At 64.1% G+C, this 20,993-nt stretch overlaps 3 protein-coding genes and 1 pseudogene across 4 annotated transcripts; 2 read left to right on the forward strand and 2 right to left on the reverse strand.

Moving 5' to 3' along the window:
- Positions 1–564: 564 nt before the first annotated feature.
- LOC119158077 lies at positions 565–4,106 on the reverse strand (annotated as a pseudogene).
- A 1,384-nt stretch (positions 4,107–5,490) lies between these two features.
- On the forward strand, positions 5,491–10,621 carry LOC119157880 (C-type lectin domain family 18 member A-like). The gene is made up of 12 exons (XM_037409258.1): positions 5,491–5,903; positions 6,561–6,652; positions 7,294–7,518; positions 7,583–7,680; positions 8,074–8,195; positions 8,283–8,390; positions 8,977–9,069; positions 9,199–9,305; positions 9,443–9,572; positions 9,649–9,745; positions 9,845–9,936; positions 10,078–10,621. Exons 1-12 carry the CDS (start codon positions 5,804–5,806, stop codon positions 10,113–10,115), a joined length of 1,302 nt encoding a protein of 433 aa, XP_037265155.1. The 5' UTR covers positions 5,491–5,803; the 3' UTR covers positions 10,116–10,621.
- Positions 10,622–11,738: 1,117 nt separating this feature from the next.
- Positions 11,739–18,659, forward strand: LOC119157844 (RNA-binding Raly-like protein). 2 transcript variants are annotated; one of them, XM_037409172.1, is made up of 7 exons: positions 11,739–11,800; positions 13,882–13,960; positions 15,941–15,991; positions 16,343–16,491; positions 16,750–16,863; positions 17,097–17,263; positions 17,662–18,659. In XM_037409172.1, exons 1-7 carry the CDS (start codon positions 11,764–11,766, stop codon positions 17,698–17,700), a joined length of 636 nt encoding a protein of 211 aa, XP_037265069.1. In that variant the 5' UTR covers positions 11,739–11,763; the 3' UTR covers positions 17,701–18,659. The 2 variants fall into 2 exon arrangements, with proteins under 2 accessions (XP_037265069.1, XP_037265068.1); XM_037409171.1 differs by having other exon boundaries at positions 17,097–18,659.
- A 438-nt stretch (positions 18,660–19,097) lies between these two features.
- On the reverse strand, positions 19,098–20,937 carry LOC119157845 (exosome complex component MTR3-like). Its single transcript, XM_037409173.1, has 2 exons — positions 20,711–20,937; positions 19,098–19,819 (listed from the first exon to the last, which is right to left on the reverse strand). The coding sequence occupies exons 1-2, from the start codon at positions 20,912–20,914 to the stop codon at positions 19,760–19,762; spliced, it is 264 nt and encodes an 87-aa protein (XP_037265070.1). The 5' UTR covers positions 20,915–20,937; the 3' UTR covers positions 19,098–19,759.
- Between the last annotated feature and the right edge of the window lie 56 nt (positions 20,938–20,993).

Genomic DNA, 20,993 nt, shown 5'->3' on the forward strand with positions numbered 1-20,993 from the left:
GCTGTTGCAGAGGGAAGTCCCCTGGCCATGGGGAAACACGGCCCCCGGCCGCTGTCCCCTGCTCGGCGGGTGCCAGGGAGCCCTGCTGTGCTGCACCTGCCAAAGGGGCTGGGAATGAGCCTTGTCTGTGCAGGGCAGTATGCTCAGCCCGCCTCCCAGTCCTGCACTGGGGGGCTCTTCAGCATGCCCCCGTGGGAAGAGTGGTGCTGGGAGGGACACATACACTGCATGATCCTGGGTGGGCTTGACAGCTCTACTGGCACCCCAAACTCTGCAAGGGGACCCTGCCATGGCCACAGCCCCCAGCTCTCCCCAGGAGCATTGCCACAGGAGCATGGGGCTGATCCCACACAGCAGGCATACAGCAAGGAGGACGCCCTTCCAACAGCCACTTTTCTTTTATTAGAGGTTAAAAGATACAAGGAGCCGGACCTGCACACCACGTGCTGTCAGCTTGTTCTGTCATGCCCCTCCGTGTGCTATGCAGGCAGAGAGGAGGGGGGCTGGCAGAGGCAGGTACCCCCAGGCTGGTCCCCCCATTGCCTGCAGGGTTTTCCTTGCAGCCTTTGTGACAGGCATCATTTCTGCTGCGGTGGCTTTGCTCTACCAGCCGTGAGCAAGTGTTATGGGAGAGAGACGCCTCCAATGGGATGAGAACTGGGAGCACTGAGCTGAACCTGCTCCATCACTCCCCAGGAAAGACTTCTGGCTTGGCCCCACACTCACCTCCAAGGGGGATCAAAACTCATATAGGGACACAAAGGCTGTGACCTTAAAGACGTGCTTGCCCAGGAGGACCTTGCAGGAGAACTCGCTCATCTCCTGCTCCACCTCCAGTGTGGCTGGCCCTGCCACAGGGCTGGTGAGCACCAGCTCTCCCATCTGCTGGCTGGAGCGCCACATGGCAAAGGCGCCCTGTCCCCGGCCACCCACGATGGTGAAATGCAGACTGTCGCCTGTGGATCGGGTGGTGGACGTCCTGAAGAGGACGCAGGGCACAGTACAGTTGGCCCAGAGCGGCAGGTAGTGGAAGGAGATGGAGGTGGCAGCCAGGCAGCAGGCTCAGCTCCCGGTGGGGCAGGGGTTCCTCTCACACTGGCTGCCAGGAAAGAAGGGGAACCGTGGCTCAGTGCTGGGGTTTGGCTCTCAGGGAGCTGCCCGCATCCTTGCAAACAAGCCCAGTCTGCACTGCGGGCAGGGCCTCCAGCCCCACCACCGGTCCTGTGGCAGAGCCACCCAAGACAGCCACATCCCAGCGTGCCTGCCATCGGATCTGTGTCCCATCCCTCCTCTGCCAGGCAAACACGGTGCCTTGCGGGGCTGCAGCTCTGGGTCACGCTCTGGGGCTGGGACCAGGGGCACCACAGTCCCAGCTGGAGGCCAGGGATGGAGCCAGGCTCAGACATGCCTCCCATCGATGAACTTACCCAGAGTAGGCAAGCTCCTCTGCTTGGGCAGCTTGTGCTCAGCCATAAAGGGATTTAGTCTCAAAAGCAGAACCAGGGGGTTTGCCTGCTGGGTGGCAGCTGATGGCACCATGCAGATGTGCAGCAGAGGGGGAACAGCATTGTTCCCCCTAGGCTGGGGCTCTGGGGGGACGGGATCCTACATAAAGCCACCATGTGCCGGTGGGCTCCCACCCACACACCCAGACACCAGCATCCTGAGACCATTGGGGACCCAGCCACCTGCATCCTGAGACCATCGGGGAGCATGCTAAGCACACCCAGCACCCCACGTGACAATTTGCTGCCAGCACTGGCTGGCACTCTCCCTGCTGCCCCGGGTTTGGCAGGGTGCGGTCCCCAGGGCACTGTGGGACCCATCACCTGGGGGAGAGGGCATGACACAGCCTGAGTCACGCGTGGTACTCACAAGGCAGAGGTCTTGATGTAGCTGGTGTTGTGGCGGGGCGGGGGGCACTTGGGGCGCACACAGCGGTGGCCCCCAAAGGTGTTGATGCAGAGAGTCACCCTGGGTACAGTTGTGCTGCTTCATGGCGCACTCATTCACGTCTGCAGCAGTGACACGGGGCGAGTGGGGCTGTCCCTGCTGCTCCTCCCCACACCCCTGCTCCCAGGGGATGCTCCCTGCCCTGCACCCACCACGCTTACCCTTGCAGGTACTGCGGTCAGCGTGGAGCAGGTAGCCGGGGGGGCAGAGGCAGCAGTAGGAGCCGGGGAGGATGAGGCAGTTGTGGAGGCAAAGCCGGGTCCTGGGGCTGGAGTGGAAGAGCTGGCATTCGTCCACATCTGGGGGGACAGAGTGGGACATGACTGGGGTCCCGTCACCACCAAGACAGTTTCCCCCTCCCCGCCATCTTCAACCCCTTTTTACCGTGGCACATGCCACCAGCTCACATCTGGAAAACGGCATCGCAGCTGCAGCGCCAGGAGCCCACGCGGCTCTCGGCACAGCGGGGCTGGCAGCTGAAGGAGGCATTGCTCAGCGTCACCCAGGCTGTGGGGGGGCAGCGGGTGTCACTGCTGGGGGGTGTGTCAAAGGGAGATGGGGGGGGGGGGGCTGAGATCCTGGGGGGCTGCTAGGGAAGGGGGAGACGGGCGCAGCATGGCTGAGTGCTGTCCCCATGAGCATCCCTGTCCTCCGCAGCCCAGACCCAGGCACCTACAGGCACAGATGGGGCTCTGGCAGCTGGGGCCTGGCCAGCCCTGGGGGCAGAGGCACGTATAGCTCCGGTTGCCATCCAGGCATGTCCCACTGTTGGCACATGGGTTGCTGGAGCAGTCGTCAATACTTAGGGAGAAGGAGCTCGTGAACACCAGCTGGAGAAGCCCATCCTCACCCCATCCTGCTGCCCAGCCTCGGTGCCCTTCGCTGCAGCCTCTGGGCTGCTCTCTGCACAGTAGCAGAGCAGAGTGATGGGACACCACAGCTCAGGGCAACAAAGGAGCCTGCAGGCACAGCTGAGCCCATGGCACCCCAACCCCGCTCCACTTCACTTCTGCAGAAGGGCTGGGTGCCACTCCATGTGCAGTCGTGCTGGCAGGCACACGTCTCGGAGCCCACCAGCCTGAAGCCAGCATCGCAGACAAAGTGAACATCATGGCCCACCCGCATGCTCCGGCCCAGCATCCGTCCGTTCAGAGGCACCGCCAGCTGCGGACAGGTCTCTGCGGACAGACAGACACAGGTGAGGACATCGCCAGGCTGGAGCCAACCCCAGCAAGGAGCTGGGGGTCCCTCGCCAGGCTGCCTGCCGGAGGTCTAGGGCTTGGACCCATCCCCACGGGGATGCCACCCCCGTGGTGGTGACCTGCCCGGGGTTACCATTGCGTTTGGTGGCCTGTCGCTGGAGGCGGCTGCGGAGGATGGAGAGCTGCTGGCAGAGACCACGCGTGCCCTGCAGGTGGGCAGCCTCCTGTGCCACCAGCAGCTTCTGCATCTGCCACACCGTGCTGAGCACCTGCTGCTGGTTCAGGCACTCCTGGGGGGATGCAAGGACATCCCCGTCACCTGCCAGGGTCTCCTGCCACCCTGCCGCAGCCCAGGGGGACCCTCCCAAGCAGGCAGCATCTCTGGGGTTGGTTTGGATGCCCTGCCCTGGGCAGAGCCCCTTCCTCCCTGTCCCAGTGTGGGGTCTGCTCCCGCCTCTGCATCCACTCCAGCCTCAGCCCCTCCACCCGGTCCTGCCCCAGCACTTGGACACTGCGGAGCAGCTTGGATACACCGGGTGGGTTTAGCATCATCTTGCTGCTGCAGGGGAAAAGCCCCACAACTGTCCCCCTTGGCCCTGGGCAGCCCCGCTGAGGCTGGGGCGATACTCTGTGTTTGTGTGTGTCCCTGCCAAGGCAGTGCCAGCGCGTTGGGGTCTGAGAGGTGGGTGCTGAGAAGCCCCCAGTGTGGGCTCTGCGAGGGAGCTGGAGGGAGGTGCAGGGATCCTTACCTGGGTGCTGCTGAGGGGCAGCTGCAGGATGCCCGGGGCCAGCCAGGCTGGTGGTGGCACGAGGAGCATCATGCCGGGCTGGCTCTGGCTGCGCAGGCTGCAGGGACTGCAGAGATGCCAGTGGTCTGGTCCTGCCCTGCTCGCTCGCGGCCGCACTCCTGCACACACTGGGATTTATCCATGGCGCGTGCCCGTGTGTTTGTTGTTTTTTCCCCTGTCTGAAGCCAAGCTGTAGGAAAGTTTCCCCTTGGTGCTGGCACCAGCCTCTCCGTTCCCCTCCCTCTCTGCACATCAGGGGCTTTGGGGCCTTTCGTGTCACAGGGCTAGCGGGTGCCGGGGCCAGGCGGTGGCTGTCACAGCACTTGCTGCCGTACCTGCGGTGCTGGGCTCCCCCTGGGACCAGCCCTGGCTCTGTGGCACACAGGGGTGCAGGATGAGGCTAATCCCACGTGTTTGCTGAGTGTGGGAAAGTCTCCCAGGAGAAGGGATGGCTCCGGGGTTGGCACTGGGATCCAGCTCTCCATGGGAGCTGGGGCTGCTGCGGGGGGCAGCCCAGCAGCGCGGTGAGCTTGCCGGCTGCCCATGGCTTTGCTGGAGTGAGCTCAGCTGCACTGGAGCTTAGAGAAGGACCCCAGGGCTCTCCTGCAGCCGAGAGCTGAGGTGCCAGTCAGCATTAAGGGCAGCATTAACATTAGAGTCAGAGTTAATGCTGGGGTCAGTGTTAAGGTTAGGGTTAGAGTTGGGATTGGCACTAGGGCAAGGGTTGGAGTGAGCACTGGACTCCCAGGGCTAAGGGCAGGTTTCGGGTAAGGGTTAAGGTCAGTGTGAGGACCGATGCCAAGGGTTCAGGTCCGTATGAACAGGAGGGTTTGGATGAAGGCTGGGGTTGGCATTAGCCGTGGGGCTGGGGTTCAGGCCAGTGTGAGAGTTAGGCTCCAGCCGAGGGAGCTGAAGGCGTTCGGAGCTGGATTTCTGTTGACATCCAGCTCAGCCCCAAAACCAGCAGGTGGGATGCTCTGGTCCCTCCCAACTGTGATAGCCCAGCAGAAGGGGCACAGCCTCATGTGCCTGTCCTCCACCCACCCCTGAGCAGGGATGTCTGAACTCACACATCTGCCCTGCCATGGGGGAACACCTGACATGGGTGCTGGGAGCCCTGCGTCAGGGCAGAGCCATCAAGGTGCTACTGAGCCCCTCAGCAGCACGGGCTCTGGGACCCCTGCCCGGCCCTGAGCGCCTGCTGAGACATGCCCCCCACCCCCACCCCGAGCCCAGCATCTCTCCCACTGCTGGCCCCCTGGCCTTCGCATCCTCCCACCCGGTAACCGTAACCATGCTGCTCAGCTCCCCGGAGCGGGTATTTGGCTTCGAGCCCATGGTGGTGTGTGTTACTTCCCCAGCATGTTTAATTCATGGGGCAGGAGGAAAGCTGGCAGCCGGGGGGGGCCCTGAGCTGCCCCCAGCCCCTTGACATCCTACCTCCCAGTGCCCCAAAGTGGTGCTGCTTGGGATACCCACTGCTGCCTGCCCTCCCACACGGACCCCGGCTTGCGGCAGGGCTGGGGCAGAGCGCGGGGCGCTGGCCCCGCTGCGGGGCATCCCGGCAGGGCTGCAGCCCGCGGCCCCGGGAGTTGTCTGCCATGTTCGCGCCAGCGAGCAACTGTTTTGACAGAGCTATTACTCACCCGTCAAGCTTTTGTTTGAGCTGACCAGCGGTGCCTGTCTGGAGTCCTGAATAGGATCAAATCCTGCAACCAGACACACACACAAGCACACAGAAGTGCGCAGGAGCGCGCGGCCAAGCTCACCCAACGCCAGGGCTGCTGGGGGGGGGCTCATCTCTCCCAGATCTTCCCGCCAGAGCCGTGGGGGTCTGGTCTCCCCACTCCAGGAACCTGCATGAAGCTCTCGGTGCTGCTGGTTTGCAACCTCCTGGTGTGGAGGGTGGGTGAGACGGGATCAGGTGCTCCGGAGAAGTTGTCCGTGCTGGCTCCAGGAGGTAATCGGGAGAGGGGCTGGGGGGTTTGCTGCCGGCAGCAGGGCTGGGGGGCAGCTGGTTTAGCGGGGAGTGGGTGCACCCTGAGCACTGTCCCCTGGGGCTAGGCCAGGTGGACGGGGGCTGGGTGGGTGATGGGCATGCAGGGATGGCAGTGGGGGTCTCGGTGAGTGATGGGGGCTGGGGATGGAATGAGAAGGGGCTGTGGGGGGGCATGGGACTGGTGATGGAATGGGGCTGGGGAGCGGGCTGGGGCTGGTAATGGCATGGGGCTGGGAAGGGGAGCACAGGGCTGGTGTCAGGGGTGAGCGAAGGGTCCAGCTTGGTGGGGTTTGGGTGCTGGCAGGACAGAGGTGAGGGGGGCAGGGGGCTGGTGGGTACATTCCTGGACTTCTCAGCCCACCAGTGCGAGAGAGGGGCTCAGCAGGCTGGACTCCCCCTGGCCCCTGCCCCTTTTGTGCTTCCAGCCCAAAAGCGATTTCTTCTCTCCCCTCGAGTCTCCATGGAGACCCGGGTGCCTCCGCTGTAACCCTGGCTGCAGTCGGACCCTTTGGGTCTGCTCCCACGGCCCCCGGAAGGGTCTGGCTGCAGCTGGCGATGCGGGGGAGGCACTTGCACCCCACAGCCCCCTTGGCCCCAGCTGTTTGCCCCCACCCCCAGCTCTCAGCATGAAGGAGACCTTCCTGGTGCTCTCGCTGCACAACAAGCTGAGGAGCAAAGTGCAGCCCCCTGCCGCCAACATGCAGAAGCTGGTGAGCCCCCCCCACAGGCCCCACCTTGGATGCCTCATCCACTTCCCACTCCATGCCCGGTGCAGGGGGCAGCCCGTGCATGCTACACACTAGATAGTTAACAACCTAATGAAGCCGAAGATCTGGCCAGCATAGGGACCCTGGGGAATGTCCTACTGCCAGATTCAGCACACACCAAAGGCAGGGCTGGTCCCTTGGGGTGCCCTGTGGGGTCCCCCATGCCCCCCTGATGTCTCCTGAGCATCCTGTATCTGCACACACCACAGGCGGGGCAGGAATGGTCCCTGGGGGTCTCCAGTGGGGTCCCCCATTCTCCACGATGGCCCTGGATATAGAATGATAGAATCTTTTGAGACCTTTAAGATAATTGGAGTCCAGCTGTGTTCCCCATGTCCTGTGACAGCCCTTGATGCCCCCCGATCAACGCACACCTGCACACATCAAGGGCAAGGCTGGTCCCCTGGTGTCCCCTGCTGCATCCCCCACGTCAGCCCTCTGATATCCCCCAGTCATCCCCTGGACCGCCCCCCCAGGTGGTCCCCAAACACCCCCTGAGTGGCCCCCCACTGTCCCAGCATCCCCCCACCACCGGGGCCGTCCCTGGGGACCCCCAGCGGCTCACAGCACACTGCCCCCAACAGGAGTGGAGCGAGGAGCTGGGCCGGCTGGCGGGGGCACGGGCAGCCAGCTGCCTGGGGGGTCCTGCTCCACCGCCGGCCCCCCAGCTGGGCTGGAGCGAGGCGCTGCTGCCGGTGGGCACTGGGGGCTTTGGGGCTGTGCTGCAGCGCTGGTTTGACGAGGGCCAACGCTACGACTACGGGACAGGGCGCTGTGCCAGCAATGCCACCTGCCGCCATTACACCCAGGTGAGCACGGGGAGCAGGGGGGCACGGGGGGCCGGGCACTGGGGTGACACACGCTCTCTCGCAGCTGGTGTGGGCCACGGCAGGGTGGCTGGGCTGCGGCCGGCACCTCTGCCCTGGCGGCCATGGCCCCAGCGAGGCCTTCGCCTGTGTCTACTCCCCAGGGTAAGGCTGCGGGGGGCGGGGCCTTCGGGGTGGGGCCGGCGGGGTGGGGCCCACGGGGCGGGGCCTGCGGGGGCAGGGGTCAATGAGGCAGGGACAGGACTGGGGCCATGGGAGGGTGTCAGTGGTGTGGGGGCGGAGCTGGGAGAGGCCCTCCCGCTCTGTGGGCGGGGCCAGCGGGGGTGTGGCTGTGCTGGCCAATGGGGGTGCATGGTGAGGGCGGGGGGGTCTTGCCTTGGTGGTGGGCGGGGATTAGGAATGTGGGCGTGGTTTTGTGCTGACAGAGGGCAGGGCTGTGGGATTTGGGCGTGGTCTTCCCCAGAAATGGGTGAGGCTTGGCGGGGTGGGTGGGGCTTGGTGGGGCGGGCAGCCACACCCAGCTGCCTGGGGCAACAGGGGCAACTGGGAGGTGGCAGGGACGCCCGTCCTGCCCTACAAGCCGGGGCCCTGGTGCTCCCTCTGCACTGCCGGCCTCTCTGGCTGCTTCAAGTCCTGGGACCACGGCGGCGGGCTCTGCGGTGAGTGCCCGCCTGCCCCCCGGCCCCTGCACGGCCCCCAGCGGTGCCGCAGCCCTTGACGCCCACCCGCCTCCCTGCTGTGCCCAGAGGTGCCCAGGAACCCCTGCCGCATGAGCTGCAGGAACAGCGGGCGCCTCGACATGAGCAGCTGCCAGTGCACCTGCCCCCCTGGCTACACAGGCAGGTACTGCCAAGGTGAGAGGGGCACCTGCACAACCCCCGCTCCCCTCGCCCCTCGCCAGTGCAGTGCAGGCATCCACAGGGTGGGTGCAGTGCATGCATGTGCAGTACCAGTGCCTCTGTGTGCACGGCCAGTTCAATGCAGGCACGCACGGGATGGGTGCAGGGCGTGCATTTGCAATGTTAGTGCGGTGCCAGTGTGTGCATGGCTAGTGCAGTGCATGCATGTGAAGCTTTAGTGTGGTGCATGCATATGCATGGCCAGTGTGTTGCAGGCATGCACAGGGTGAGTGCATGTGCAGTGTAGGTGCAGTGCATGTGTATGCAAAGGGCCCAGCGCAGTGCACGGCTGGCGCAGTGCACATGCATGCAGTGTCGGTGTAGTGCGTGCAGGCACAGGCCCAATGAAGTTGCATGCGTGCATGGCTGGTGCAGCATTCATGGTCTGCTCAGTGCACACAGTGGTGGAGCACATGCATGCATGCATGGCCAGTGCAGCATGGGCAGCTCAGTGCAGTGCGCAGACATGCAGCACGAACTCAGCTGGGGCGGGCAGGGGCTGCCAAGCCCCCTGCCAGCTAACACAGCACCTTGCCTACAGTGAGATGCAGCGGGCAGTGCCTCCACGGGAAGTTCAGGAAGGAGGAGTGCTCCTGCCTCTGCGACGTGGGCTACGGCGGAGCCGAGTGTGGCGGTGAGCCTGCACCCACCTGTGCTGCAGCAGGGATCTGCAGGCAGGGACCTCCAGAGTGGGGCTAAGGGTCCTCCAGGGGGCCCACCTCTGCCGGCACAGGGACCCACCTGTGCCTGCTTCTGCCCCCAGTGAAGATTCGGTTCCCCTTCCACGCCTGCGATGTGCAGATAGATGGCGACTGCTTCATGGTGTCCCCCGAGGCTGACACCTACTATGGAGCCAAAATAAAGTGCCAGGTGACCCCCTCGGATGCTCCAAACATCCCTCTGCAGCTGAAAAATGCCACCCATGCTGACAGCCCCCGTGTGCAGCCCTCCACTGCCTGGTGTGGGTCTGGGCCACGTGCTGGTGTGACTCACTCCCTTCCCCACAGGAGAAAGGGGCGATGCTGGCCCAGATCGGAAACCAGAAGGTCCAGGACATCCTGGCTTTCTACCTCAGCCGCTTGGAGACTGGTAACAGGGTGACAGACACTGATTTTGAGACCGGGAACTTCTGGATCGGTGAGTGACAGCACGGGGCAAGCTGCAGGGTACCCAGCATGCAGGCGGACCTGCCACCCCACCTCCGATGCTCCAGGTCTCACCTACAAGACATCCAAGGCTTCCTTCCGCTGGGATGTGGGCAAGCCGTCCTCCTTCACCAGCTTCGCTTTTGGGCAGCCAGACAACCAAGGGTAAGTCCCCGCTGGATCCAGAGGACACCTGACCTCTGTGTGGTGTCACCACCATGCCACCGTGCTGGCTGGCTTCACCGCCCTCCTGCCGGGGCACAGGTTTGGGAACTGCGTGGAGATGCAAGCGTCGGCCGCCTTCAACTGGAATGACCAGCGCTGCAAGACCCGAAACCGGTACATCTGCCAGTTCGGTGAGTGGGCAGCTGGGAGCCCTCCTGCACCTTCCCAGGGGGGCTGAGGTTCTGCCAGGGCTGTCCTCTGCTGCCAGCCCTGCCCAGACCTCTGGGTTCTTCCTGACATGGGAGGCACTGACTATCCACATCCCATCACAGCCCAGGAGCACATCTCCCGGTGGCACCAGGACCCCTGAGCTGGCAGCCCCGGGCACTGGCCAGCGCTGGCTGCTGTGCCAAGCCCGTGGCTAAGGAGGATGGCGGTGCTGTGCCGAGCCCAGGCCAGGGCTCAGGAGGACCCCTCAACGGCTCCCCTGCGCAGGGGCTGAGGGGACCCATGGTGATGAAACCTGGTGAGAGGGGCATGTGCTCTGCATCAGCATCCCCGAAACAGCATCTTCTTCTGCCCCTCACCTTCCTCTGTCGCCATCACGCTGCAGCAGCTCCAGGGCAGGGAGATGCCCCTGCAACAGCCAGGTCCAACAGCACTCTCCTCCTGAACACAGCTGGGCTGTGTCTGGACCATGGTCCTGATGTGATGAGGAGCCAAGGGGGGCCTCCAGGGGGTGCAGATCCTGGCACGGCTCAGAGCAGGGACTGGGCTCAGCTCCGAACCATCATCCTGGCCTGGGTGGGAACCCCCCAGCCTTGTACCACGGGTTCCTCACCATCTCCTGGTCCTTCATCATCATCCGGTTCCTCACCAGCTTCTGGGTGGTTAATAAAGACCCTCTCTCCCTTGGTAAGAGCCATTTGTCTCCTTATCCTCCCCCAGACCCACCAGACACCCCCTCTCCACAGCCCGTGCTGGGCAGCACCTCCAGCTCCATCCCTGGCGTGGGTGCTGGGGTCAGAGGAGGGACCAGCCTGGCTCATGGCCCAGCTCATGTCTCCAGCCCTCTTGGGGTGTTTCAGGGGGGTCTCGGTAGCCAAGAGCTGCTTCTTCCAGCCCCAGGATGGCCCCAAGCCATGGCATCTCATTTGCTGGGTGCAAGCCTGTGTCCCCAAAGCTGGTGGGTGCTTCTGGAGGGGACATGCCACTGCTGGCACCCTGTGGAGACCCTCCCACTGCAGAGCCAGGGAGCAGGCAGCCCGCTCCATCGCGGGGCCTGGGTGGAACTGAAAATGGCCCCAGCCAGGGTGCTGCGAGCTGGTTGTTTGCACCCCGGCTCCATGGAGGAAGGTGCGAGCCATGTTGCTGCCGGCGAGGCCAGGCTCATGGCTCTGGGGCGAGCTGAGCAAAGCCAGGGTGCAACCCAGCTGTCGGGCAGGGGGGCAGAGCCCCACCGGTCAGAGGGGGCTGGAGGCAGGGGATGTGGGAGGGAGCCCGGGGAGGATGAAGGTAGGGATGGGGGAAGGAGGACAAGGATAGGAGGATGAGGATGGGGATGAGGAAGTGGGAAGGAGGATGGGGATGGAGTTGAAGGCAGGGATGGGGATGGGTGAAGGAGAACGGGCATGGAGAAAGGAGGGTGAGGATGATGGGGGAAGGAAGATGAGGGTGGTGGAGGAAGGAGGATGGTGATAGGATGGGGAAAGGGGGATGAGGATGGGACCGGTGGAAGGAGGATGAGGATCCAGCACAGCTGCCACGTCCGTAGAGCTGCAGCGCCGGGGAAGGAGCTCCCGGCCCGGCGGTAGGTGCGGGCAGGGATGGTGCGGGCAGGGATGGTGCCATAAAGCATCGCTGCGCCCGGGGCGGGGCGCGGGCGAGGCGGGCAGTCCCCCCCTCGCGGTGGTGCGGCCCGCGGCCCCCGCTCGACCGGCGGTGGTAGCGCCCGGTGGCGGCGCGCTCGGGCCGGAGCGGCGGGGCGGGGGTCGGGGCCGGGGCCGCACCGCGGGGGGATGACGCTCTTCGGCAGCGGGGACGCGGGCTGGAGATGTGAGTACCGACCCGGATCCGGCCCCCCACCCCCTGGTGCCCCCGTTCCCCCGGGATCGACCCTCTTCCCACACTCCTCTCCCAGTAGATGCTCCGGCCCCGGGACGCCCGCCCGGCCCCGGCAGCCCAGCCCGGCCCATGCCCCCGCCCCCCCGCGGCCAGCCTCCCGCCGCACGGCCCCCCCCAGGGCAAGGCCGCCTCCCGCCCCCTGGGACCGGTCCCTCCCCGCGGACACGCTTGGCCTCCCGGCTCCGAGCCGCTCCCGTGCTGGGATGGCCTCCCCGTGCTGGGATGGTCTCCCCGTACTGGGATGGCCTCGCCGTACTGGGATGCCCCCGTGCCATTAGCCCCTGAACAGGGATGTCCACCCAGCACCAGGATACCCGCCATACAATTACCCCCCAATACCATCACCCCCAGGACAGGAATGTCCTCCCCATACTGGGATGTCCCCTATACGATTACCCCCCCATGCCATCACCCCCCAGGACAGGAATGTCCTCCCCATACTGGGATGTCCCCTATACAATTACCCCCTCATGCCATCACCCCCAGGACAGGAACGTCCTCCCCATACTGGGATGTCCCCGCTGCCGCTACAGGGAAGGGAGCCCAGATACAGGGCAGATGGTCCCGGGGTGACGGAGCCCTGCCAGCCTGGGTCCCCTGCCCCAACAGGACAGTCCCCTTGGGGCAGGTGGCCTGTGGCAGGGCACGGGCCATGGCTGGGGTCCCTGGCTAGGGCGCTGAGGTCCCTGTCCCACTGGCAGGGAGGGGAGTGGGTGGTGCAGCTGGGCAAGTGCGAGGGGCTGGGAAGAGGGGTGGCAACAGTGGGCTCTGGCCCTGCGCCGTGAGCTCAGCTGTCACCGGGGGTGCTGGCTGCACCCACAGAAGATGGGTGCCAGCATTTCCTGGGGTGCACAGGGTGAGTGGGGCACCTTCCCCAGCTCGCCCCAAGATCAGAGCCAGCCTGCAGACTTCATCACACAAGGTGACAGCCTGGAAAGCAAACAAGCGCTGGATTCCCTCCGCATGGATCTTGCTCAGAAGTCCTCTCCTCCGCAGGGATGGAGGGACCTTGCTCCAACAGATGGGGAGCTTAGGGGGGCCTGTGGCCAGTTTGCACACTCCTGGGGAGGTCTGGAACTCTCTGATGAGCTGGTGTGTTCTCAGAGGACTCGGGAAGCTTCAGCTTGGAGTTTCCTGCTGCAGTCATATCCACAGTCACCCATGGGACAGCTGGTCACAATTACCATGGCCAAGAGGGAGCCCTCAACATCTCACCCACCGTCCCCTACCCCAGCGGTCAGAGATGTTTCAGAGCCCCCCAGAATTACAAAATTAAATACATGGAGGTGTTAGGAAAGCATTGCATCGGTGGCTCTCAAATGTATACTCAGAAAACAGACTCAAGCTGGCTTTTATATGGACATTGGCTGTGAAATCCTAAAGAAGGGCTGAAGAGCATCGCCGGGGAGGTGTAATGTGGCATCACCAAGCTGCGCATCCGGAGACATCCCTACCCCACATTCCAGCATCGAACATGCCTTGGCAGCCTTTGGGAGCGTGAAGCGGCTGGGTGTGGGGCTTCCCCCATCCCTGCCACCCGTCCGTGGTGGGCAGCACTCACTGGCATCCTGAAAAATGCCCCAACCACCTGGCAGGAGCGATAGCAAAGGCTGATTCCCCGTGGTGGTGGGAAATGTCTCTGAGGATTAATTACCCTCATCATCAGAGGTGCTTTCTGCCACCCTAATTGGAACCTGCCCCGCCTGGCCTGAGTGCAGGCTCCTGGGGACGGGACACCCACAGGATGGGGCTGCTGCAGGGGTAGCAGGAGCCACTCCATGTCATGGCACAACCCTGGGCTGCTCCAGTCCTTCCCGAAAACTTCAATCTAGAGAGAGTTGTCAGCCTCTGGCTCCTCCTGCAGGTGCTCTGGAGTGGGACATCTCCAGCCAGGAGAGGAGCGTGGCCAGGAGCCCCGGGGAAGCCGGTGCCAGAGACGTGTCTGCGTGGGGTAGGGTATTGGCATCCCCTTTTCTTCCTACTGCTCATTCTCCTCCTCTCTATCCCCTCAGATTTGGACATGGCCAGGGAACCCAAGCCAAGCCGGGCCAGGCTGGGCCAGAAGCGGCAGCATGGCAGCAGCCTGTACCAGTGAGTGCCAGCGCGTGGGGCAGGGGCTGCGCCAGGGGGCGGCTCAGGCTGGGGACTGTCCCATGCCTGGCTCCTCTTCTCCCTGCTCTCCATCACTTGCACCTCTGACTATTCCAGCTGCCTGCCCACAGCATCCATGGGATGTCCGTGCCCCATGCTGATGGCATTGCCTGGCTGCACTGGTGGTGGCTGGCTTCTTGCTGGCTCCCCTCGATGGGGTGTGGAGATCCCCTGCCCCATCCGAATGTGCTGGGAGAAGAGCAGAGCCCTGCAGTCCCCATGCCTGTTACAGATGTCGATGTTGGTTGCAGTTCTGGCCTTTGAATATTGTTTCTTGGGGGACTGGCGCCCCTGCAGAGGCACACCGGGGCGGGGATGGTCCTGACAGTGGCAGTAGTTGACGGTGACGGTGGCACCAATGGTAGCAGAAGAGCGGGTTCCCATCCCTGGGTGCTTTTGGCTCACTAGCTCAGCAGGCGTGTAGCGAAGAGGGGATACGAGCCAGGCTCCGTCTGTCTCGTTAGAGAGCTTTTTGCGAACGCCCTGATTGAACTAATTGCTCTGCCCGTTGCCATGGTGCCGGAGGGATGCAGCGCTGGCAGGGCAGGGACTGCTGGCCCCCTCGGGCTGCTGGAGTGTGGCAGTCGCGGCTTTTGCTCTTCCCGGGGGATGCTCTGAGCAAAGACCTGAGCCAGGAAAACCCTTGCTGTGTCCCTAGCTGGGTGCCAGACCCCAAGAGCAGGTCTCCTGCAGTGCCACCAGTGCTCGCACATTGCGGGGACGGCTGCAGCATCCCTGTCTCTTTTGGTATGGGCTCCAGGCAGCACCAGCTGTTGGAGCTGGCACCTTCCCCGTGCCTGTGCGTGGGCTGGGACTCGCCTCTGGCTGCCTATTCCCCTCTTCCCCAAGGCAGGTTTGACCTTCCTCCCTGGGTGACAGGCAGGAGGTGGGGACATGAAGGACTCGCTGTCCTGGTCACAGTGACGGATGGAAACTGGGAAGGCAGCAAGGCTGGGCCAAAAGCTCCCAAAATAACCTCAGATGCAAAGAACAGGAGCAGATGGGTCCTGGCACCCCTGGGCTGACAGCTCACCCTTACCAGGAGGGCTGGCACTTGCGTGCTGTGTCCCGTGCAGATTATTCTTGAATAAGGCAGGGTGGCAGCAGGGCTGGGGGTGCCTTTGCCCCCTGACAGACTTCAGGCTGCCTTTGGGGCTGGCAAGCCTGGCTTAGGCTTGGTGCCCCAGGCAGGGCGGTCCAGGTTGCCCATTAGCCCCCCCAGAAGACCTCCAGCTCTCCCTGAGCTCCAGCATCCGTCCTGGGGTGACAAGCTCATCTGCAGCAAAATCTGGAGCCTTAGGGGTCCTTTTCCTGGTCCCCCCATTTCTGGCAGCATGGCTAGGGAAGTCTCCCCACTCCCAGTGATGCTCTGATCACAGCTTTGTCTCCCCTCGGGTTAGGCTTAATCCTACACTCCCTGACTCTGCAAGAGCTGAAGCAGCAAAATGAGCTTCAGCATCTTTCCTCCTCCTCCTCCTCCTCCTCCTCCCCCCTGCTCCTGGTCCACGGCGCATGATTTATTACTGGCACGTCGGCTGCCCGCATTGGAGGCGATCCGTTGACAGATCGCTTCTTAATTTGGAGCCAAGCGAGCCAGCAGCATGCGTGTGGAGCCAGGGACCATAAAATTTAACATCAGAGTGTTCTAAATGCGGTTTCCCAAGAGCAGAACCTGCTGATGCTGCCCCGGGGCTCTCTCCAACCCCCCCAACACCCTTTATTGCCTCCAGGGTAAACCCCTGCCAGGGCACTGCCACCTCCCCGAGCATGCTGTGGCCCATCAGCTTATGTGGTACCCTCTGGGGTGCCTCCAGCTCCCTGGGGATGGAGGCTGAGTGGGGGGCCCTGCCCTGCTGTGCCCAGAGGTGGCAGCTCCATGGCCCTTGTAGTGACTTGCTCTCCTCTCTTCCCCTCCTGCAGCAGTAACTGCGACCTGGACTACGATCTCTACAGGGACAACTTCCCGTATCGGTGAGCGCGGCATCCCAGGAGTGGGAGGCACTGGGCACGCCTGGGTTTGGTGTGCAATGGTGTTTCTGCTGAAGGTGGAAAGCAGGGTGTCCCTGGGCATCTGTCCTCCCGCCTCCAAGAGAGGCTTGGCGATGTTTGCTCCCTTCAAGGAGCACATATACCACAGCTTCCCCGGGCTGGGGACCTTGGGGAGGGGGTACATGGGGCAGGGACAGCGTGTGGACTGCACAGTGTCCATGGTGGGGGTCCTTCACCGCAGAGGGAACCCGAGAGATGCTGTCTTGCCTGGCAGGGGCTGCTGCTGCACCTCCAAGGTTGGGCTCATGCCACTCTGCTCTTGTGCCCTTGCAGGGTGTACGAGTACCAGAAGATCCCCCCCCTCATTAACCGCATCCCGGTCAAGGCCAGACGAACTCACGTGGGAGCAGGAGGCAAAAGCAGCCCGAGCCCCCAGCCTGGGGCGAGGAGCAGCACTAGCTCCACAGTGGGACGGACAAAGTGTGAGTGCGATGGGGCTGGCAGGATGAGGAGGCTTGGCCCTCGCATCTCAGTATTAGAGCAGTGCACCCGGTGCCTGGAGGTCCCACTCAGCGCTGACTCTGTTGCTGCCAGTCCCTGGCTCCAGCAGACACAGCCCTGACTGCACTGGGCTGGTGGCTGTCCCCTGGACCTGTCCCTGTTCCCCAGGGATGCCCAGTGGGGAGGATGCTCTGGAGAGGAGCATCTGGGTGGGATCCTCACGGCAGCTCTCCCCGCAGTGCGGGCCGAAGAGCTGCACTCCATCAAGGGGGAGCTGAGCCAGATCAAGGCGCAGGTGGACAGTCTGCTGGAGAGTCTGGATCGCATGGACCAGCGGAGGGAGCGTCTCGCGGGTGAGGAGATGGGCCATAGACCCTCTGACACCCACCCGTCTGTGCTGGGCAGCCTGCGGGCACACACGAGCCTGGACCCCGCGCTGGGTGTACAGGGTCCCTCTCTGCCTGCCCAGGAGGGAGCTGGGCAAATTCCCCCGGGCGTCCTGCCCCTTCGGCACGAGGGGGCCGTGCGGGGACAGGGCTGATGTTCGCATGGGCACCCCAAAGTTCTGCTCTCTCTGTCCTTGCAGGGTCCAAGGAGAGTGAGAAGAAGAGGGTAGAGACAGGGGCAGAGTCGCCGTCTCCAGCAGGAGAGGGGTCACGGGAGCCCCGGGGAAAGGAGGGGACAGGAGCTGACGGGCACAGTGACCTGCGCAACATTGACAGTGCTGAGGAGAGCACAGACACGGAGGAGACGGTAGGAGGAGGGCTAGATCCTGTGCCAGGCCCACTGCTTTTCTAGAATTCTCCCCTGCTTGCTGCCCGCATGGGTCCTGACAGAGGATGCCCAGAGCAGAGATGCTTCATCAGGGTCCCCAAACCCATCCCAGCTGTGTGCCAGGGCCACAACTGCCCGTGCCTCTGGGACAGCCCCCAGCACCCTGCAGCAAACCCCTGGCCATGCACAACTCCAGCAGCACAGGCTGCACAAAGATCCTTAGAGTAGAAATACCTTTTATCAAAGCCGCTGCTCCCACACCTGCATCCCCCAGCTGGGTGCAGGACCTCAGGGGTCCCCAGGCCGGGCAGGGTGCTGGGTTTGATCCTGCTGCTGGGGCGCATCAGAGGATGGCCATGCTGTGTTTCTCCTTGCAGATGAAAAACCACATGTCAGACCCTGAGGGGAGCCAGTAGATGGACTGGGGTGCCGCAGCCTCCCTGTGTGGCCAGCCCTTTCCGTCTTGTGTTCGTATTTCTTTTGAGGCTTCCAGCGAGTGCCACGCGCAACGCGAGGTGCCCGCTCTCAGCACGGCCAACCCCTGCAGCCGGCAGCCCCGCATCCCACCCCTGCGAGACACCGGCCAGCCGTGGCGAGAGGTCTTTGTGTTCGAGTGCGCTTGTTTTCTTTTTCCTCCTGTTTTCAGACCTAGGGATAAGCAGATGTGGCCAGAGGAGGGAGGGGAGGAGCAAAAAAAACCACCCAAAAGGACCATCTCCCAAAGGAGCATCCCAAATCCTGGCTGCCTTGCCTGCCAGCATCCCCTCACTCACAGGGTGCTGTGGGGCTCTGAGAAAGCACCCCAGGGCTCCCAGCCCCTATGGCAGAGGTTGCACCCCAACGTGCCCTTCCGTGGAAGCCCACCCTTCAGACCCCCCCCAAGGAACTGGCCCAGCAAGGTGCAGCAGGCAGGGCTAAGCCCAGGCTGGCTTTCGGAGCCACTCAGCATCCCACCACAATGCCACAGGAAGGAGGGACCACCCTGAGACAGTTCCAGGAGACTTTTGCAGGATTTTGGGATGGTGCTAAACCCGGCTCCGACACCAGCTGCAGGACCAGCAGCAAGGTGATGCAAACCCGATTGCTCCCGGTTGCCCCTGCTCCCAAATGGGTTTCCTTACTGGTTTACTGCAGGCTGTTCTTGGCCAGGGATCGCGTTTGCAGTCAGCAGGACTCCTGTGAGCAGCTTTGCCAGGGCTCCTTGCCTGTGCCCAAGGAATCATAGTTGTCCCCCCCCTGTGCTCCCCAGCGTTGCATTTTCATTTGGTGTCCTTCATTTCTAGGTTGTCCTTCTCTCGCTGGTAGGAACTTGTTCTGTATTTCTAATTTGCTCTGGTAAAAGAGTGTATTGTGTCGGAAAGAAAAATAATTTGTATTTCTTTTCTCTGGTTATTTGACTCCAATGCAGTTTTTAACTGTTTGAAGCACACATGCAATTTTTGTACCCAATTTTGCATGCTGCCCAACAGCCCCAGGCCCTGGGGGCTTTCTAGGATGCTGCCTTCCCCACAGCCCAGCCCAGAGGCAGGAGGAGCACAGCTCTGCCCTGTTTCTGAATGGAAATATTACTCACCGCCTTTACCCAGAATATTTCCCATCAGCCCGGCACAGTGCAGCTGGGCAGGCAGGACCAGCTCCTCTCCATCCCCAGGAACAACAACCCCAAGGCAGCGTCCAGCCCCCCACACACACCTCAAGGAAGGGCAGCGGGAACGGAGGGAGGTGACCCCAACGCCTGACAGCTGGTCACCGCCACTGCATCCTACCTCCACCTGCAGCTGGCAGAGGCCCCAGCAGAGCCACACGGGAAGACTCACAAGAAAAAACTGATTTATTATAAAAACCCCCCAACAAAATCCAACAACAAAACCCATCTCTGCCACCCTGAACCACTGTCTGGGCACGAGGTCCACGTACCGTCTGTGCCACAGTGTGGCTCCTGCCCACTGCTGCCGGGACCCTGCCTGTGTGACAGCTGTGGTGGGCAGCTCGGTACAAGGGTCTCTGCCCTGGGGCTGGAGCCACCCTGGGGCAGGGTGCGGGGTCCCACAGTGCAGGCAGCTGCTTTGCAGGGAGGTCTCGGGCAGGGGCTGGCAGCGCAGGGGTGGTGCAGGCAGGTCTGGCAGCTGAGGCAACACAGAGGTGGTTCTTGGGGGGCTCTGGCAGCAAATGAGGCTGTTTGGGTCCCACAGGGCCAGTAGGGAGGGGTCTCCTGCAATGTGGGGGCTCCTCAGGCAGGCTCCGGGGTGCTCAGGCAGTGTGGGGGCTGCTGTGGGGGATGCAGACTCCTGTCGTTGGGCAGGTTTCTTGGGCCTCTGACTGCATGGATAGCAGCGTGGGTTCTCCCGGCAGCACAGGGGCTGGCTTGGGCTGGTGCCAGGGGTCTCTGGCAGCATGAGATGTAGATCAGGCCAGCCTTGCGGGTCTCCGGCAGTGTAAGGCATGGATCAAGTGGGCTCCGGTGGGCGGTGGGGATCAGGCCAGCTTTGGGGGTCTCCAACGGTGTGGGGCATGGATCAGGCGGGCTCCGGGGATCTGTGGCAGCACGAGGCACGGATCAGGTGGGCTCCGGCAGGCTCCAGCCACATGAGACGTGGATCAGGGGGGCTCTGGGAGGCTCTGGCAGTGCTAAGTATGGATCAGGCCAGCTCCGGGGGTCTCCAAGCGCATGAGGCATGGATCACGCAGGCATCGGGGGTCTCCTGCTGGGTGGGGCATGGATTGGGCAGGCTCCAGGGGCCTCCAGCAGCACCAAGCGCACCCCGGGCAGGCTCTGGTAGCCAGCCCCGCCGCGGGCCAGGGTGGTGGGGCCGCTCAGGCACTGGTGGCAGCAGCGTGGCGGCGGCGGGCGGCCCGCAGCAGGCTCTGCCGCAGCACGGGGTACAGGCGGTGGCAGCCGTCGAGGCCGAGGCGCAGCGCCTGAGCCCAGGCGTCGGGGGGAGCGCCCTGCCCGGCGCCCAGCACCGCCGACACCTGGTTGAGGGCCGGCAGCAGGGCCACGGTGAGGCGGGCGGCGGCGCGTCGCTCCTCGGGCTCCCCGGGCTGCAGCAGCCAGGTGGCGGCGGGGCCGGGGGGGCGGCTAAGGGCGCAGCCCACCGCCAGGTCGTACATCTCCACCCCCGCGTCGGCCAGCGCCAGCGACGCGGCGCTGATGGCGGCGGCCAGCGACGAGCCCCCGTCCTGCAGCAGCAGCGCGCTGACGGCCAGGCGCGCCCGCGGGTACCGAGCCAGCCGCACCGCCGGCTCCAGCGCCTCCCGCAGCGCCGCCGCCGCCTCCCGCTCCGCCTCCCGCTCCGCCGCCGAGCCCGGCCGGCAGCGCGGCCCGCGGCCCGCGAAGGGCGCCCGGCGGAACTCGCACAGCAGCCGCGCCCCGCCCGCCCCCCCCGGCTCGCCCGGCTCCCGCGGGCCCCAGGCCGCGCACAGCACCTTGGTGCCGCCGCGCAGCTCCACGTAGGCCGAGCCCCCCGCCTGGCTCAGCAGCCCGGCGCGGGCGAACAGCGGCCGCAGCGCGCAGGGGTCCCGCGGCGCAGCCGCCCCCTCCTCATCCTCGTCCGCCTCCCCGGCCGCCGCCCACGCCCCCGGCGGCTGCGACTCCTCGGGGCCCCGCAGGCGGCGGTGATCCAGCGGCATGCTCGGCCGGCAGCGCGGGGAGCGGCGGCCGGAAGGGGAGGGGCCGCCCCGCCCCGCCCCGCCCCGCCCCGCAGAGAGC

Source organism: Falco rusticolus, chromosome 15 (genome assembly GCF_015220075.1).
Source record: "Falco rusticolus isolate bFalRus1 chromosome 15, bFalRus1.pri, whole genome shotgun sequence".
In the NCBI taxonomy this organism is placed as follows: domain Eukaryota; kingdom Metazoa; phylum Chordata; class Aves; order Falconiformes; family Falconidae; genus Falco; species Falco rusticolus.

Bases quoted from the DNA above. Each gene is read 5' to 3' on its own strand.
- LOC119157880 (XM_037409258.1), top strand. From the start codon at position 5,804: ATGAAGCTCTCGGTGCTGCTGGTTTGCAACCTCCTGGTGTGGAGGGTG. The intron at 5,904-6,560 runs GTAATCGGGAGA...CCCCACCCCCAG, and splicing joins GTCCGTGCTGGCTCCAGGAG to CTCTCAGCATGAAGGAGACC. The intron at 7,519-7,582 runs GTGAGCACGGGG...GCTCTCTCGCAG, and splicing joins CCTGCCGCCATTACACCCAG to CTGGTGTGGGCCACGGCAGG.
- LOC119157844 (XM_037409171.1), top strand. From the start codon at position 11,764: ATGACGCTCTTCGGCAGCGGGGACGCGGGCTGGAGAT. The intron at 16,492-16,749 runs GTGAGTGCGATG...CTCTCCCCGCAG, and splicing joins CACAGTGGGACGGACAAAGT to TGCGGGCCGAAGAGCTGCAC. The intron at 16,864-17,096 runs GTGAGGAGATGG...CTGTCCTTGCAG, and splicing joins GCGGAGGGAGCGTCTCGCGG to GGTCCAAGGAGAGTGAGAAG.
- LOC119157845 (XM_037409173.1), bottom strand. From the start codon at position 20,914: ATGCCGCTGGATCACCGCCGCCTGCGGGGCCCCGAGGAGTCGCAGCCG. The intron at 19,820-20,710 runs GTGCTGTGCGCG...GTGCTGCCACAG, and splicing joins AGCTGCGCGGCGGCACCAAG to ATCCCCGGAGCCCGCCTGAT.